The 16,238-nt window shown below is 42.6% G+C and overlaps 1 protein-coding gene across 2 annotated transcripts in view; it reads left to right on the top strand.

Annotated features, from left to right (window-relative positions):
* Positions 1-16,238, top strand: part of appl2 (adaptor protein, phosphotyrosine interaction, PH domain and leucine zipper containing 2) — a 135,838-nt gene that overhangs the window by 45,571 nt on the left and 74,029 nt on the right. For both annotated transcript variants that reach the window (XM_063072234.1, XM_063072233.1), the window contains one exon: positions 9,379-9,420. In XM_063072234.1, the coding sequence (XP_062928304.1) occupies positions 9,379-9,420 (42 nt within the window). The remainder of the gene's footprint in view (positions 1-9,378; positions 9,421-16,238) is intronic.

The following is a 16,238-nucleotide window of genomic DNA, read 5'->3' as shown; positions in this document are numbered from 1 at the left end:
GACTCCAACAACTTCCCAACCACCAATGTCAAGCTAACAGGTCTATAGTTTCCTTTTCGCTTCCTTGCCCCCTTCTTAAATAGTGGAATGACATTTGCAATCTTCCAGTCCTCTGGAACCATGCCAGAATCTTATCGACTAGCTCATTTGATTCTTCTCACTTTCTCCAAATCATATGGGCCCCAGTTATGCCTGCCGTTTTGTTGCCTGCATGGAGCAGATTTCAAAGTAAATTTATTATCGAAGAGTGTATAAATTATACAACCTTGAGATTTGTCTGCTTACAGGCAACCGCAAAGCAAGAAACCCAAAAGAATCCAAACCCACCAGGGCACAACTCCTCAACTCTTCCTTCGCTATGTCAGTGACTGCATTAAAGCCACTTTTTGCATACGTACTGAATTCAACTTTATTGACTTTGCTACCATCTTGCACCCTGCCCTCAAATTCAATTGGACAATCTCTGACACCTCATCATCTTTCTTCATGTGTGTTTCCAGCTCAGGAGCCACATTATTTCAAACCCACTGACTCCTACAGCTGCAGTGACTACACGCAGTCACTTGCAAGGACATCATTCACTTTTCTCAGTTCCATTATTTCCACTGCATCTGTTGCTGAGCTGAGGCCTTCCACTCCTGGACAACCAAGATGTCCTCTTTCAGGCACTGTTGTTCCCCTACCCCACTACTGTTATCGATGGAGCCCTCACCTGCATCTCCTCTATTTCCTGTACTTCAGCCCTTTCCCCCATCCCCTCTCCAGATAGGACAGGGATAGTGTTCCCCTGTCCTCACCAACTGCCCCACCAGCCTTTGCATTCAGCACAAAATCTTCGCAGCTAAAGTGTGATCCTACCGTTAGACACATCCTCCCCTCCCCACCCTTTTCTGCTCTGTGACTCCCTGTTTTACTCTGTACCTTTCCTGTCCATCCACAGATACTTTCCCCTCTACCCACAGGAGGTGTAACACACCTCCTCCTTCCCCACCATCCAGGGTCCTAAACATCCCTTCCAGGTGAGGCATTTTACACATGCAAATGCTCAGCCTTTTCAATGTATCTGGTGCTCTTGATTGTAGTCTTATCTAGATTGGTAAGATGAGATATCAGAATTAACCAGACAAATTGCTCCTCCAATTAAGAATGGCCATGAACCACCACCCACAGATTCAAGAAAGTTAATTGTTTTCGTGTTCGAACTGGGTGAGGTTTCCCGTGTTGAGTCAAATTAAGCTGCAGACTCCACTCCTGGCAGTGCCCTTCCATCAGTTCCTTTAAATTTCAGCTTTGCAATCATTCTCACCAGAACTCAAAGCCTTTGGTTTCCTCGGAGGTCCCGGTGGGTTATGAGAGTAATGGCACTGCGCCTTCCTTTAGCAATGAAGCTTGCAAATGTATTAGACCATTAGGCATAGGAGCAGAATTAGGCCATTTGTACCATCAAATCTGTTCTGCCATTCAACCATGGCTGATCCTTTCTTTTCCCCCTCCTCAGCCCCACTCCCAGGCTTTCTCCCCTTAACCTTTGATGGTGTGGCCAATCAAGAACCTTTCAATCTCTGCCTTAAGTATACCCAACAACCTGGCCTCCACAGCTGCCTTTGGTAACAATGTCCATAAATTCACCACCCACTGGCTAAAGAAATTTCTCCACATCTCTGTTTTAAATGGACACGTTCAATTCTGAGGCTGTGCCCTCTTGTCTTAGACTCCTCCACTATGGAAAACATCCTTTCCGCATCTACTCTGTCTAGACTTTTCAACATTCAAAAGGTTTCAATGAGATCCCCACTCATCCTTCTAAATTCTAGTGAGTACAGGCCCAGAGCCATCAAACATTCCTTGTATGATGGCCCTTTCCATACGACCATAAGACAAAGGAGCAGAAGTCGGCCATTTGGCCCATCGAGTCTGCTCTGCCATTTTATCATGAGCTGATCCATTCTCCCGTTTAGTCCCACTCCCCCGCCTTCTCACCATAACCTTTGATACCCTGGCTACTCAGATACCTATCAATCTCTGCCTTAAATACACCCAATGACTTGACCTCCACTGCCGCCCATGGCAACAAATTCCACAGATTCACCGCCCTCTGGCTAAAAAAATTTCTTCGCATCTCTGTTCTGAACGGGCGCCCTTCAATCCTTAAGTCATTCCCTCTCGTACTAGACTCCCCCATCATGGGAAACAACTTTGCCACATACACTCTGTCCATGCCCTTCAACATTCAAAATGTTTCTATGAGGTCCCCCCTCATTCTTCTAAACTCCAAGGAGTACAGTCCAAGAGTGGTCAAACGTTCCTCATAAGTTAACCCTCTCATTCCCAGAATCACTCTAGTGAATCTTCTCTGAACCCTCTCCAACATCAGCACATCCTTTCTTAAATAAGAAGCCCACAACTGAACACAGTACGCCCAGTGAAGTCTTACCAGTGCCTTATAGAGCCTCAATATCACATCCCTGCTCTTATACTTTGTTCCTCTAGAAATGAATGCCAACATTACCTTCGCCGCCTTCACCACCGACTCAACCTGGAGGTTAACCTTAAGGGTATCCTGCATGATGACTCTCAAGAATTGCATCTCAGAATTTTGAATTCTCTCCCCATTTAGATAATAGTCTGCCCGTTTATTCCTTCTGCCAAAGTGCATAACCATACACTTTCCAACATTGTATTTAATTTGCCACTTCTTTGCCCATTCTCCCAATCGATCCAAGTCTTTCTGTAGACTGTCTGTTTCCTCAGCACTACCGGCCCCTCCACCTATCTTTGTATCATCAGCAAACTTAGCCACAAAGCCATCTATTCCGTAATCCAAATCGTTGATGTACAACGTAAAAAGAAGCGACCTCAACACAGACCCTTGTGGAACACCACTGGCAGCCAACCAGAATAGGATCCCTTTATTCCCACTCTCTGTTTCCTGCCAATCAGCCAACGCTCTATCCACATATGTAACTTTCCCGTAATTCCATGGGCTCTTATCTTGTTTAGCAGCCTCATGTGTGGCACCTTGTCAAAGGCCTTCTGAAAATCCAAATATACAACATCCACTGGATCTCCTTCCCCTCCCTGCTTCCCCTCCCCTACCCCTTTGTCTTTCCCCTTATTGGTTTTTTCACCTGGAACCTACCAGCCTTCTCCATCCCACCCTCCCCCACCTTCTTTATAGGGCCTCTGCCCCTTCCTACAGTCCTGACGAAGAGTTCCGGCTGGAAACGTGGACTCATCGTTTCCACGGATGCTGCCCGACTTGCTGAGTTCCTCCAGCGGGTTGTGAGTGTTGCTTTGACTCCAGCATCTGCAGATTATTTTGTGTTATCTATCTTGCACCTTCCTCACTTCCTGCATAAACTCCAGCCACTGCTGCTCTGCAGTCCTTCCTGTCAGTGTCCCCTTCCAGTCAACTTTGGCCAGTTCCTCTCTCATGCCACTGTAATTTCCTTTACTCCACTGAAATACCGACACATTGGATTTCGGCTTCTCATTCTCAAATTTCACAGTGAACTCAATCATGTTATGATCACTGCTTCTTAAGGGTTCCTTCACTTCAATTTCTCTAATCACCTCCGGCTCATTACACAATACCCAATCCAGTACAGCCGATCCCCTAGTGAGCTCAACAACAAGTTGTTCTAAAAAGCCATCTCGCGGACATTCTACAAACTCTCTCTCTTGAGATCCAGTGCTGGCCTGATTTTCCCAATCCACTTGCATGTTAAAATTCCTCCACAATTATCATAACACTTCCCTTCACAAGCCTTTTCTATTTCCTGTTGTAATTTGTAGTCCACATCACTGCAGCTGTTGGGAGACCTGTATATAACTACCATCAGGGTCCTTTTACCCCTGCTATTTCTTAGCTCAACCCATAAAGATTCTGCACCTTCCGATCCTATGTCGCCTCTTTCTAATGATTTGATATTATTTCTTACCAATAAAGCCACGGCTCCCCCTCTGCCTACCTGCCTATCCTTCTGTCACACTGTTATCCTTGGATGTTCCCCTACCAGAGACATGCATCCTTTAGCCATGTTTCAGTGATGTCCACAATATCATACCTGCCAATCTGTAGCTGTACAACAAGATCACCCACCTTATTCCTTATGCTGCGTGCATTTAAGTATAACACCTTAAGTCCAGTATTTGGTACTTTTTGCTTTGATTGCACTGCAAGTCATCCCAACAGCTGCAAGTTTGCCCCATCACCTGCCTGTCCTTCCTGACATCTTTACTGCTCACTATCTTAGATTTATTTCTGTTTTCCCCATCCTCTGCTCCATCATTCCAGTTCCCATCATGATTCCAAGGTTCACCAGATTGATTCCTGGGATGGCAGGACTTTCATAAGATGAAAGACTGGATCAACTAGGCTTATACTTGCTGGAATTTAGAAGATTGAGGGGGGATCTGATTGAAATGTATAAAATTCTAAAGGGACTGGACAGGCTAGATGCAGGAAAATTGTTCCCAATGTTGGGGAAGTCCAGAACGAGGAGTCACAGTTTAAGGATAAAGGGGAAACCTTTTAGGACCGAGATGAGGAAAAACTTCTACACACAGAGAGTGGTGAATCTGTGGAATTCTCTGCCACAGGAAACAGTTGAGGCCAGTTCATTGGCTATATTTAAGAGGGAGTTAGATATGGCCCTTGTGGCTAAACGGATCAGAGGGTATGGAGAGAAGGCAGGTACAGGGTTCTGAGTTGGATGATCAGCCATGATCATACTGAATGGTGGTGCAGGCTCGAAGGGCCGAACGGCCTACTCCTGCACCTATTTTCTATGTTTCTATCTCCCTGCCAACTTAGTTTAAACCCTCCCTAACAGATCTATGAAACCTTCCCACCAGGATATTGGTCCCCTTCGGGTTCAGGTGTCCTTTTTGAACAGATCATACTTCCCCCAGAAGAGATTCCAATGATCCAAGAATCTGAAGCCCTGCCCCCTGCACTAGTCTCTCAGCCACACATTCATTTGCCTGATCCTACTATTCTTGCCCTCGCTAGCAGGTGGCACAGGTAACAATCCTGAGATTACTACCCTGGAGGTCCTGCTCCTTAGCTTCCTTCCTAATTCCCGGAAATCTCTCTTCAGGACCTCCTCCCTTTTCCTATCTGTCATTGGTACCAACATGTACCAAGACAGCTGGCTGCTTGCCCTCTCCCTTCAGAATATTCTGGACCCGATCCGAGACATCCCGTACCCTGGCACCTGGGAGGCAACACACCATGTGGGTATCTCTATCAGGCTCACAGAATCTCCTGTCTGTTCCCCTGACTGTGGAATCCCCTATGACTACCGCATTCCCCTTCTCCTTCCTTCCCTCCTGCACAACAGCGCCAGGGTCAGTGCCAGAGACCCGGTCACCATGGGCGTCCCCTGTCAGGTCATCCCCCTCAACAGCATCCAAAACGAAGTACTTGTTGCTGTGGGGGGGGGCAGCCACAGGTGTGCTCTCCACTATCCGGGCATTTCCCTTCCCTCTCCTGACAGTCACCCAGTTTTCTGACCCCTGTAGCCCAGGGATGACTTCCTGTCTATCACCTCTTCACTTTCCCTGATAAGCAGTAGGGCATCAAGATGCAGCTTCAGATCCCTAACACGGTCTCTGAGGAGCTGCATCTCGGTGCACCTGGCGCAGATGTGACCATCAGGGAGGCTAGAGGTCTCCCAGGATTCCCACATCTGACACCCTGAACAAAGCACTAACCCTGCAGGCATGCTACCTAATTCTACAGGAATGAAACAGGGAAAAATAAGTCTACTCATCCACTTACCTCGCCAAACACATGAACTTTTTAAACCATTAGCTCTGTGAGCCCTGCTGTTCCTGTGTCCAGGCCGATTCACCAAGGGGGGAAAAAAAGAGTTGGTGCCTCGCTGTCACCTCTTCCCGTTACCGCCTAAGCCTGTTGAGGCAAAGCCCTACACTTTGCTGCCACTCACTCCACTGCCTGCTGTATAGGGTGGTTTCCTTTTTAAACTCTCCGCACTGTCCTGGAATCATTCCGGGAATCATCCTTGTGAACCTTCTCTGAACCCTCTCCAATGCCAGCACATCTTTTCTTAGATGAGGAGCCCAAAACTGTTCACAATACTCAGGGTGAGGCCTCACCAGTGCCTTATAAAGCAATAAAGCCATCTATTCCATCATCAAAGTCATTTATATTCAGCATAAAATGAAATTGTCTCAGCACCGACCCCTGTGGAACACCACTATTCACTGGCAGCCAACCAGAAAAGGATCCTTTTATTCCCACTCATTGCCTCCTACCAATCAGCCAATGCTCTAACCATGTTAGTAACTTTCCTGTAATACCATGGCTGTTAACTTGGTAAGCAGCCTCATGTGTTGCACCTTGTCAAAGGTCTTCTGAAAATCCAAATATACAACATCCACTGTATCCTCTTTATCTATCCTATTTGTAATCTCCTTAAGACAAGGTTTTTCCTTCAGGAAACCATGCTGACTTTGTACTATCTTGTCCTGTGTAACCAAGTACTCCATAACCTCATCCTTAACGATTGACTCCAACATCTTCCCAACCACAGGCTAACTGGTCTATAATTTCCTCTCTGCTGCCTTCCTCCTTTCTTAAAGAGTGGAGTGACATTTGCAATTTTCTAGTCCTCTGGCACCATGCCAGAGTCCAATGACTTTTGAAAGATAATTTCTAATGCTGCCACAATCTCTGTCATAACCTCTTTCAGAACCCTAGGGTGCAGTTCATCTGGTCTGGGTGACGTGCTCCCTCAGATCTTTCAGCTTTTTGTGCATCTTCTTGCTTGTAATAGTAACTGTACTCATTTCTCTTCCCTCTCACCCTTAAACACCTAGCACACTGTTGGTGACTTCCACAGTGAAGACTGATGCAAAAAACTCATTTAGTTTATTTGCTCTCTCCTTGTCCTCCGTTATTATTTCTTCAGCTTCATTTTCTAGCACTGTCATCTCTCTTCTATTTCTTACATATTTGAAAAAGCTTTTACTATCTGCTTTGATATTATTTGCTAGCTTGCTTTCATATTTGTCAATGTTTTTAGTTGCTCCCTGTAGGTTTTTAAAAGCTTCCCAATTAGCTTCTTGCTAATTTTTGCTTTGTTATGTCCTCTCTTTTGCTTTTACATTAGCTTTGACTTCCCTTGTCAGCCACAGTTGTACTATTTTGCTATTCGAATATTTCTTTGTTTTTGGAGTACATCTATGCTCACTTTTCACAGAAACTCACATCATTGCTGCTCTGCTGACATCCCTGCCAGCATCTCCTTCCAATTTACTTTGGCCAACTCCTGTCTCATACCACTGTAATTTCCCTTGCTCCACTGAAATGCTGCTATATCAGACTTTATTTTCTCCCTATCAGATTTTAAACTGAACTCAATCATATTGTGATCACTGCTTCCTAAAGGTTCTTTTACTTTAAGCTCCCTAATCACCTCTGGTTCATTACATAACACCCAGTACAGTATAGCTGATCCCCTAGTAGGCTTAACGACAAACTGCTCTAAAAAGCCAACTCGCAGGTATTCAACAAACTCTCTCTCTCTCGAGATCCATTACCAACCTGATTTTCCCAATTGTCCTGCATGTTAAAATCTTCCATGACTATCATAACATTGCCCTTTTGACACACCTTTTCTATTCCCTTCAACATCATGGGAAAACAGCTGCTCTCTTGGGGCAGAGCAACCTCAATTTGTAATGACTAGCTATCCAAGACACCTGTAAGAAAATTAATCACAGGTGTATAGGAAATATTCCATTAATTGTGTACAAGCTCATTAAAGTTTAAAGCTCTTCTTGAAGCATTGCCGTTGAGTTTTTATTTTACTAAAGCACAGGCTTACTGACCCTGTGTAGACGATAACCTAATCTAGGTTTCCATTCACTTGAATTTAATTAAATAAAGTTGCTGGATAATTAAGAATTTGATTTTCTCGTCTTACATTTGTTAATTTGAATTATTGGACTTCTTGCACACACAAAATTGGGCTGAGATTGTACTCTATTTTGTGTGTTATATGTGTTACGCAGTTTGATCAATGCCTTGTACATTAGTAAGTGAGACAGGGCAATGTAAAATACAGCAGAAATATAATGGGGAGTCTTCCAGGTGTGGTTATGATTTGAAATGCATTTCTTTATCACCTCGATTCAATTTCAAATGCCATTTCCTCTATAGAGTATTCATAGTGAGTAGGATACAGGATTTTAATTTGCCATAATCTTCGATTAGTTCAGAAATAACAATGAAATAAGTGTGCCCTGACCCTTCTGCATTCTGAAATGATATGAAATATAAAGGCCTGGTTTGCAAATGGAGTGTGGAATGCCTCTTTGTTCAAGTGTGCACATTTCTCACTAAATTGAAGCTGATGTAGATAGGTATATAATCTGTGATAATCTTTGATGGTGCTTGCATGATCTATCATTTAATCCCAGGGCCTTGCTTTGTTATAGACAGTGCTCCGTTTAGCAGCACCTGCAGCTTTAGTACTGTTGTGCACGTTGAGCTGGTGTAGAACCCTCTAAGTACTGCATAGGGATGTTTTAGACTCACTCATGTGCTATCTGATCTGGAGGGAACTCTGAATTGCCAGCCCTGCACTATTTGGTTAATGTTCTAATTCATCTTTGTAGGTCTGTTCCCACACTTCAGTATGATGCATGGAGAAATCATCAGCTGTGCATTCTATGACAGTATGAAACCACATGCATTCCCAGTCTTTGATAAACCAAGCTAAATCACTCAGAGTAAATTTTTGGTTTAATAATTTAAAAGATACGATTGTCTCTTTTTGTGTGTCTGTGAGGAGGAGTTATAATGCATAATACATCATGAAAGCTATACTGACAGACTGAACTGAAGTAAGTAGATAATTAACCACCCTGGATTAATTATCCTCTCCTGGTGTAAACTCACTCCTTTCTATTGCTGAATTCCTTCATTTCTAATGCTGATTGATCTATGAATAGCATTGTACTGGTGGAAAGTGAAAAGGATTAAACAATTATTTGGCAGTTCATCCTCTCACTTAATTTGCACTTGTAATAATTAATTTCCATTAATTTGTTAAGAAAGTTGTGTAAACAAGCATTTTATAAATGGCATTAAATCAGATGGACTCGGGCAGAATGCATTTGGACCAGACTGTAATGCTGATTATGATTTTATTAAATCAGATGGAATCAGTCAGAATGCATTTGGACCAGACTGTAATGCTGATTATGATTTTATTAAATCAGATGGAATCAGTCAGAATGCATTTGGACCAGACTGTAATGCTGATTATGATTTTATTTGGTTTATCTGTTTCTGACTTTTATTTTGTACCCTACATTGAGCATTTCTGTTTTTATTATTTGCAGAAGTAAGCACTTTAAAAGATTTGTTTCTACTTGCTAGTAATGGTATGTATATATATTTTTTTTCATTTCCCGTTTTAATTGTTTACCCTATTTTTGGGAACTGGTTCATTGCTCTAGAACATGACTGCAGACTGCATGCCTTGCTTTAGTGACAAAGACTGTCATGTTGCCACGTATAGAGCTTTCCAGTCCTTAAGGAGATGATTCTCATTCCGTCAGTTTCAGGCAGATTCTAAGTGCCATCTGTTTTTTGCTATTTCCCGCATCCACGTTGTCAAAGTTAGTTGAGGACTGCAAATCATTATATTCCATAAAGCTATCCCTGCAAATCCAATCCTTTTCGTGTAATGTGGAACTACATCTCTTCATAGAGTTTTAAATCTAATCCCTACAAGAAAGTGTAGAGATTAGATTTTTAAGCGATAGCTAATATACCGTCTTCAATTTCTGACAGCACAAAATGAGACCATTCAGCCCATCAGGTGCATGCCACTCCCTGCAAAAGAATCCCATCCACCCTATCCCCATCTCTTTATTTCCCTATGCCCCTGCAACCCTGTCTTTTACATAGTCCATCAACTCATTTTTGCTATTAATCTATACCAAGGCGTGATTTACGGCAGTCAGTGAACTACTAGATAAACTTTTAGGATGTAGGAGGAAAGCAGAACACCAAAGTGGAACCTCCCACCGTAACAAGGAGAAAGTGCACGAGGTCCTGGAACTTTCGGATAGCAGCATTAACTGCTGTGCCATTGTGATGTTTTAAATCTGCCATCTTTTGTGTGGACATCAGTTACAGCATCTAGGAAATGTGTTTATTGATCTCTGTGCATTTTAATGTTGTGCTGGCTATGGTCAGGGAGAGGACACCTCTTTTATGCGCAAATACAGATTGTTTGTGTGGGTTTAAACTAATTTCTCAGGGGGATAGGAACCAGTGCTGAAGATGAGGTAGCTGGTTTACAGAGACGTGAGTCTGCTAGCAAGGAAAGGCTGGTGATCGGGCAAAATTGCATTCAATGGGATGAGTTGCAATGTAAGAAGCGGACAAAATAAAAAAGGATGATGAATATAGGACTGAAGGTATTATTATTATTTTTTTCTCTCTGCTAGATTATGTATCGCTTTGAACTGCTGGTGCTAAGTTAACAAATTTCACATCACATGCCAGTGATAATAAACCTGATTCTGATTCTGATATTTGAATGCACACAGTATGGAATAAGGTAGATGAACTTGTAGCACAGTTAAAGATTGGCATGTATGGTGTTGTAGGCATCACTGAATTGTGGCTGAAAGAAGATTATAGCTCAGAGCTTATTGTCCAAGGTTACATATTGTATCAAAAGGACAGGCAGGTAGGCAGAGGGGGTGGCGTGGCTCTAAAAGGATGTTGGTCAAAAATGATATCAATCATTAGAACGAGGTGACATAGGGTCGAAAGGTGTTGAATCGATATGGGTAGAGGTAAGGAACTGCAAGACCCTGATGTTACAGAAGGACAGACAGATTAGGAGAATGGACAAAGAAGTGGCAGATGGAATAAAGTGTCAGGAAGTGTTTGGTCATGCACTTTGGTAGAACAAATAAAAGAGTAGAATATTTTCTAAATGGAGAGAAAATTCAAAAATCTGAGCAGTTTTGAGCCCCTTATCTAAGAAAGGATGTGCTGACATTGTCGAGGGTTCAAAAGAGCTTCACAAAAATAATTCAGGGATTGAAGGGCTTGTTTGATGGCTCTGGGCCTCTACTCATTGGAATTTAGAAGAATGGGAGGGAGGGAGATCTCATTGAAACCTATTGAATGTTGAAAGGCCTCGAAAGAGTGGATGCGGAGAGGATGTTAACTATAGTGGGGGAGTCTAAAACTGGAAGTCACAACCTCAGAACAGAGAGACGTCCTTTTAGAACAAAGATGAGGAGGAATTTCTTTAACCAGAGGGTAGTCAATCTGTGGAATTCATTGCCACAGGTGGCTGTGCAGTCCAAGTCATTGGTAAAATTTATTAACAGGGTCACCACATGCAATCCTGAGGTTCTTTTTCTGCAGGCATACTTAGCAAATCTATAGGACAGTAATTTTAAACAGGATCAATGGACAACAAGCTGCAAATGCAAATAAGTAGCAATAAATAATGAGCACGAAATAACAAGATAAGGAGTCCTTAAAGTGAGACCATCAGTTGTGGGTACACCAGAAGTAGAAAAAGCGTAGTTAATCCCCCTTCTGTTTAAGAGCCTGATGATTGAAGGGTATTATCTGTTTTTGAACCTGATGGTGTGAGTCCTGAGGCTCCTGTACCTTCTACCTGATGGCAGCAGTGAGAAAAGAACTTGACCTGGGTGGTGAGGATCTTAGATGATAGATGCTGCTTTTCTACAGCAATGTTTCATGTAGATGTAATTAAGCTAGAGGTCGATAGATTCTTGATTGTCAGGACATGAAAGGTTACAGGACGAAGGCAGGAGATTGAGGCTGAGAGGGAAAATGGATCAGCCATGATGAAATGGCAGAGCATGGGCCAAATGGCCTAATTCTTCTCCTATATTTTGACTTACTGACATTCACTCAGTTCCTGCTGTTTACTATTCAGCAAGCTGGAAGATTATTCTAACACTTACACTTTTTCCATATTTCTCTAACTCTGGTAGCCACTCCCTTCTGTTTTCCTCTCCTGCTCTTTGTGTTCCCTTATTCCTGTCTCTCCCTCAGTCTTTCTCTTCCATCATGCTCATGACCTGTCCATCACCTTCCTCTAGTTCCCCATCTCCTTCCCTTTATACCATGGTGTGTTGGCCTTCCCCATGAGATTCCTTTCCCCAACAATCACCTCTAGGCTCTCACATAATACCCTTTTCTACCCTCCTGCCTCATCCCTCCCCCTTCTCCTGGTCTCACTGATCACTTGCTTGCTTCTGCGCCTCCCCTGCCCCTACCTTACTCTGGCCTTGGCCCCCTTCCTTTCCTGTCCTGAAACGTAGGCTCCTCAATGGATGCTGCCCTGGGGAGCTCCTCCAGCATTTTGTGTGTTGCTCAAGATTTCCAGTACCTGCAGAATCTCTTGTGTCTTCCACAAAGAAATCAAAAATAAACTTTTCTGCCCAGATAGGGCACGAAAAAGTTAAAACCAACCAATTCACAGCCTCCGATCAACGGAGATAATTAAAAAAAGGCAATTAAGATGTTGAAGATGAAAGTTGATCCAGATAACTCTGGGCATCCGATGGAGAATCAAAAAAACGAAGGGCTCCATCTGACATGCGAATCCTTAAACGTGCAGGGTACAGCAACGCTGGTCTTAAATCCATCTTATAGAATTCCGACATCACGGATCTGTAACGAACCCGTTGGTCCCAGATTGGTTTACTGAAATCTTCCACGAATCGGAACTTAAGATCCGAAAAATCAATGAAACCTTTAGATCGAGTGAATCGAAACAGTCTCTCCTTGTCTTGAAAATAATGAAAACGTAAAATAACATGCCTAGGTCTATCTGACCTAGACGAGTATGATGGGATTCTGTGAACACGATCCAGAAGCGGTGGTTGGTCAGGAAATACAGTAGGGAATGCATCTTTTAAAAGTTGAGAAAAATATTTCATGGGGTTGTTGGATTCAACAGCTTCCCTCACCCCGATCATTCGTAAATTCTGCCGTCGCATTCTAGATTCCAAGTCAGAGTTTTTAAAAGTCAAAAAGTCAAGTTTCTTCTTCATTACATTAATTGTTTCTTCGATTTTCCCCATCTTAAGCTCACTTTGTTGCGCGAATTTTTGAAGATCAGATATAGCCGACTGATGTTCCGCAATAAATGTTTGCATCTTATCCATTGAATCGGCAATTTTCTGGAAATTAGTTGAGATTTCCGTATGAATCAGGTCTTTAACAGAGCCTGCAATTTCTGTACGAATCATCTCCCTAACAGAGGTTGAAATTTCCCTCTGAATTAACTCCGATATCGCTTTCAAAGTCACCGGTGATTCAGTCGGGGGGAAATCCGTAGCTTTTGGTTTAACCGGAGGTTTACCATCCTTGCCGTTTTTCCCGTTCTTAGACATAGCAGATCTAAGTATCATCCAATTGTCGGAGAATTCAGTTTAATTCAAAGTATTGTAAGAATTGATGCCTTAATGGTTAATTAAAGTATAGCTGACCATAGAGAAAAAAAACTCAGAGGTAATGGAGCGAGTCAAGAACGCGACTTCACTCCATGAGCGCTACCGGAAGTCTCGTCTTCCACAAAGAAAACTAGGTAGCATAAAAGATGTGAGAAAATGTGCTAAGTGCTTGGCAGAGATAAAGAATGGTGGATAGAGGAGCAAAGGAGGTAGTGGGATGATTTATCAGACAACAGCACAAGCACAGATCCATTTTTGAAAGCCCTTCCTGTTAGGTCATTAGTAACTGGGTGCTGATTGAAGCAATGGGGCTCTGATCGCTGAAGACACAGTACCTACTGTGGAGATAGATGGTGTTATGAGTCCAATTTGAGAGAAGAGTTGAGCTTGGAAGGAGTGCACATGGATTTCAGAGAAGAGAAGATGTATGTAAGAATTAACTGAAATTTTATGTGTGAGACACTTAGGAGCAGTAACTAGAAACTCTACAGAATTTCTTGAGTTGTAGTGTTTATGTTCCGAGTAAACATTGTCGGAGATTTTAATTTTCCACACCTAGACTGGGAAACCCATTCTGTAAAAGGGCTGGATGGTTTGGAGTTTGTAAAATGTGTGCAAGATAGTTTTTTACAGCAATACATAGAGGAACCAACTAGAGAAGGGGCAGTGTTGGATCTCCCGTTAGGGAATGAAGTAGGTCAGGTGACGGAGGTATGTGTTGGGGAGCACTTCGGGTCCAGTGATCACAATGCCATTAGTTTCAGTATAATTATGGAGAAGGATAGGACTGGACCCAGGGTTGAGATTTTTGATTGGAGAAAGTCTAACTTTGAGGAGATGTGAAAGGATTTAGAAGAGTGGATTGGGACAATTTGTTTTATGGGAAGGATGTAATAGAGAAATGGAGGTCATTTAAAGGTGAAATTTTCAGGGTACAGAATCTATCTTCCTGTTAGGTTGAAAGGAAAGGTTAAAAGTTTGAGAGAGCCATGGTTTTCAAGGGATATTGGAAACTTGGTTCGGAAGAAGAGAGATATCTACAATAAATATAGGCAGCTTGGAGTAAATGAGGTGCTCGAGGAATATAAAGAATGTAAAAAGAATCTTAAGAAAGAAATTAGAAAAGCCAGAAGGTTGCTTTGGCAAGTAAGGTGAAAATAAATCCATAGGGTTTCTACAGTTATATTAATAGCAAAAGGATAGTGAGGGATAAAATTGGTCCCTTAGAGAATCAGCGTGGATGGCTGTGTGCGGAGCCAAAAGAGATGGGGGAGATTTTGAACAATTTCTTTTCTTCAGTATTCACTAAGGTGAAGGACATTGAATTGTTTAAGGTAAGGGATACAAGTAGGGTAGCTACGGAAACTATGACAATTAAAGAAGAGGAAGTACTGGCGCTTTTAAGGAATATGAAAGTGGATAAGTCTCCAGGTCCTGACAGGATATTCCCTAGGACCTTGAGGGAAGTTAGTGTGGAAATAACAAGGGCTCTGACAGAAATATTTCAAGTGTCTTTAGAAACGGGGATGCTGCCGGAGGATTGGCATATTGCTCATGTTGTTCCATTGTTTAAAAAGGGTTCTAAGAGTAAACCTAGCAATCATCAGCCTGTGAGTTTGATGTCAGTGGTGGGTAAATTGGTGGAAAGTATTCTTAGAGATGTTATATATAATTATCTGGATAGACAGGGTCTGATTAGGAACAGTCAACATGGATTTGTGCATGGAAAGTCATGTTTGACAAATCTTATTGAATTTTTTGAAGAGGTTACTAAGAAAGTTCACGAGGGTAAAGCGGTGGATATTGTCTATATGGACTTCAGTACAAGGTTCCACACAGAAGGTTAGTTAAGAAGGTTCAATCGTTAGGTATTAACATTGAAGTAGTAAAATGGATTCAGCAGTGGCTGGGTGGGAGACGCCAGAGAGTAGTGGTGGATAACTGTTTGTCAGATTGGAGGCTGGTGTCTAGTGGTGTGCCTCAGGGATCTGTACTGGGTCCAATGTTATTTGTCATATACATTAATGATCTGGATGATGGGGTGGTAAATTGGATTAGGAAGTATGCAGATGATACTAAGATAGGTGGAGTTGTGGCTAATGAAGTAGGTTTTCAAAGCTTGCAGAGAGATTTAGGCCAGTTAGAAGAGTGGGCTGAAAGATGGCAGATGGAGTTTAATGTTGATAAATGTGAGGTGCTACATTTGGCAGGACTAATCAAAATAGGACATACATGGTAAATGGTAGGGCACTGAAGAATGTGGATAGGGTGGTGAAGAAAGCTTTTGGTATGCTGGCCTTTATAAATCAGAGCATTGAGTATAGGAGTCACGATGTAATGTTGAAATTGTACGAGGCATTGGTAAGGCCAAATTTGGAGTATTGTGTACAGTTCTGGTCACCGAATTATAGGAAAGATGTCAACAAAATAGAGAGCGTACAGAGAAGATTTACTAGAATAAGGTAAAATGATAACAGGATGCAACAGCTACCGAAAAAGTGCAGTGCAGTCAGACAATAAGCTGCAAGATGATTAATGAAGTAGATTGTGAAGTAATAGCTCTACTTGCATTAAGGAGCTATTTACTTGTCTAAAATCAGTGGGGTAGAAGATGTCCTTGAGCTTGTTGGACGTGCTTTCAGGCTTTTGTATCTTCTGTTGAATGGGAGAGGGGAGAAAAGAGAATGTCTGTGATGCGTGGGCTCTTCGATTATGCTGGCTGCTGGTACTGAGGCAGG

This window comes from Mobula hypostoma, chromosome 20 (genome assembly GCF_963921235.1).
Source record: "Mobula hypostoma chromosome 20, sMobHyp1.1, whole genome shotgun sequence".
Classification (NCBI taxonomy): domain Eukaryota; kingdom Metazoa; phylum Chordata; class Chondrichthyes; order Myliobatiformes; family Myliobatidae; genus Mobula; species Mobula hypostoma.
Note: the sequence above shows the minus strand (reverse complement) of the source record. Positions and strands in the feature narration are given on the sequence as shown.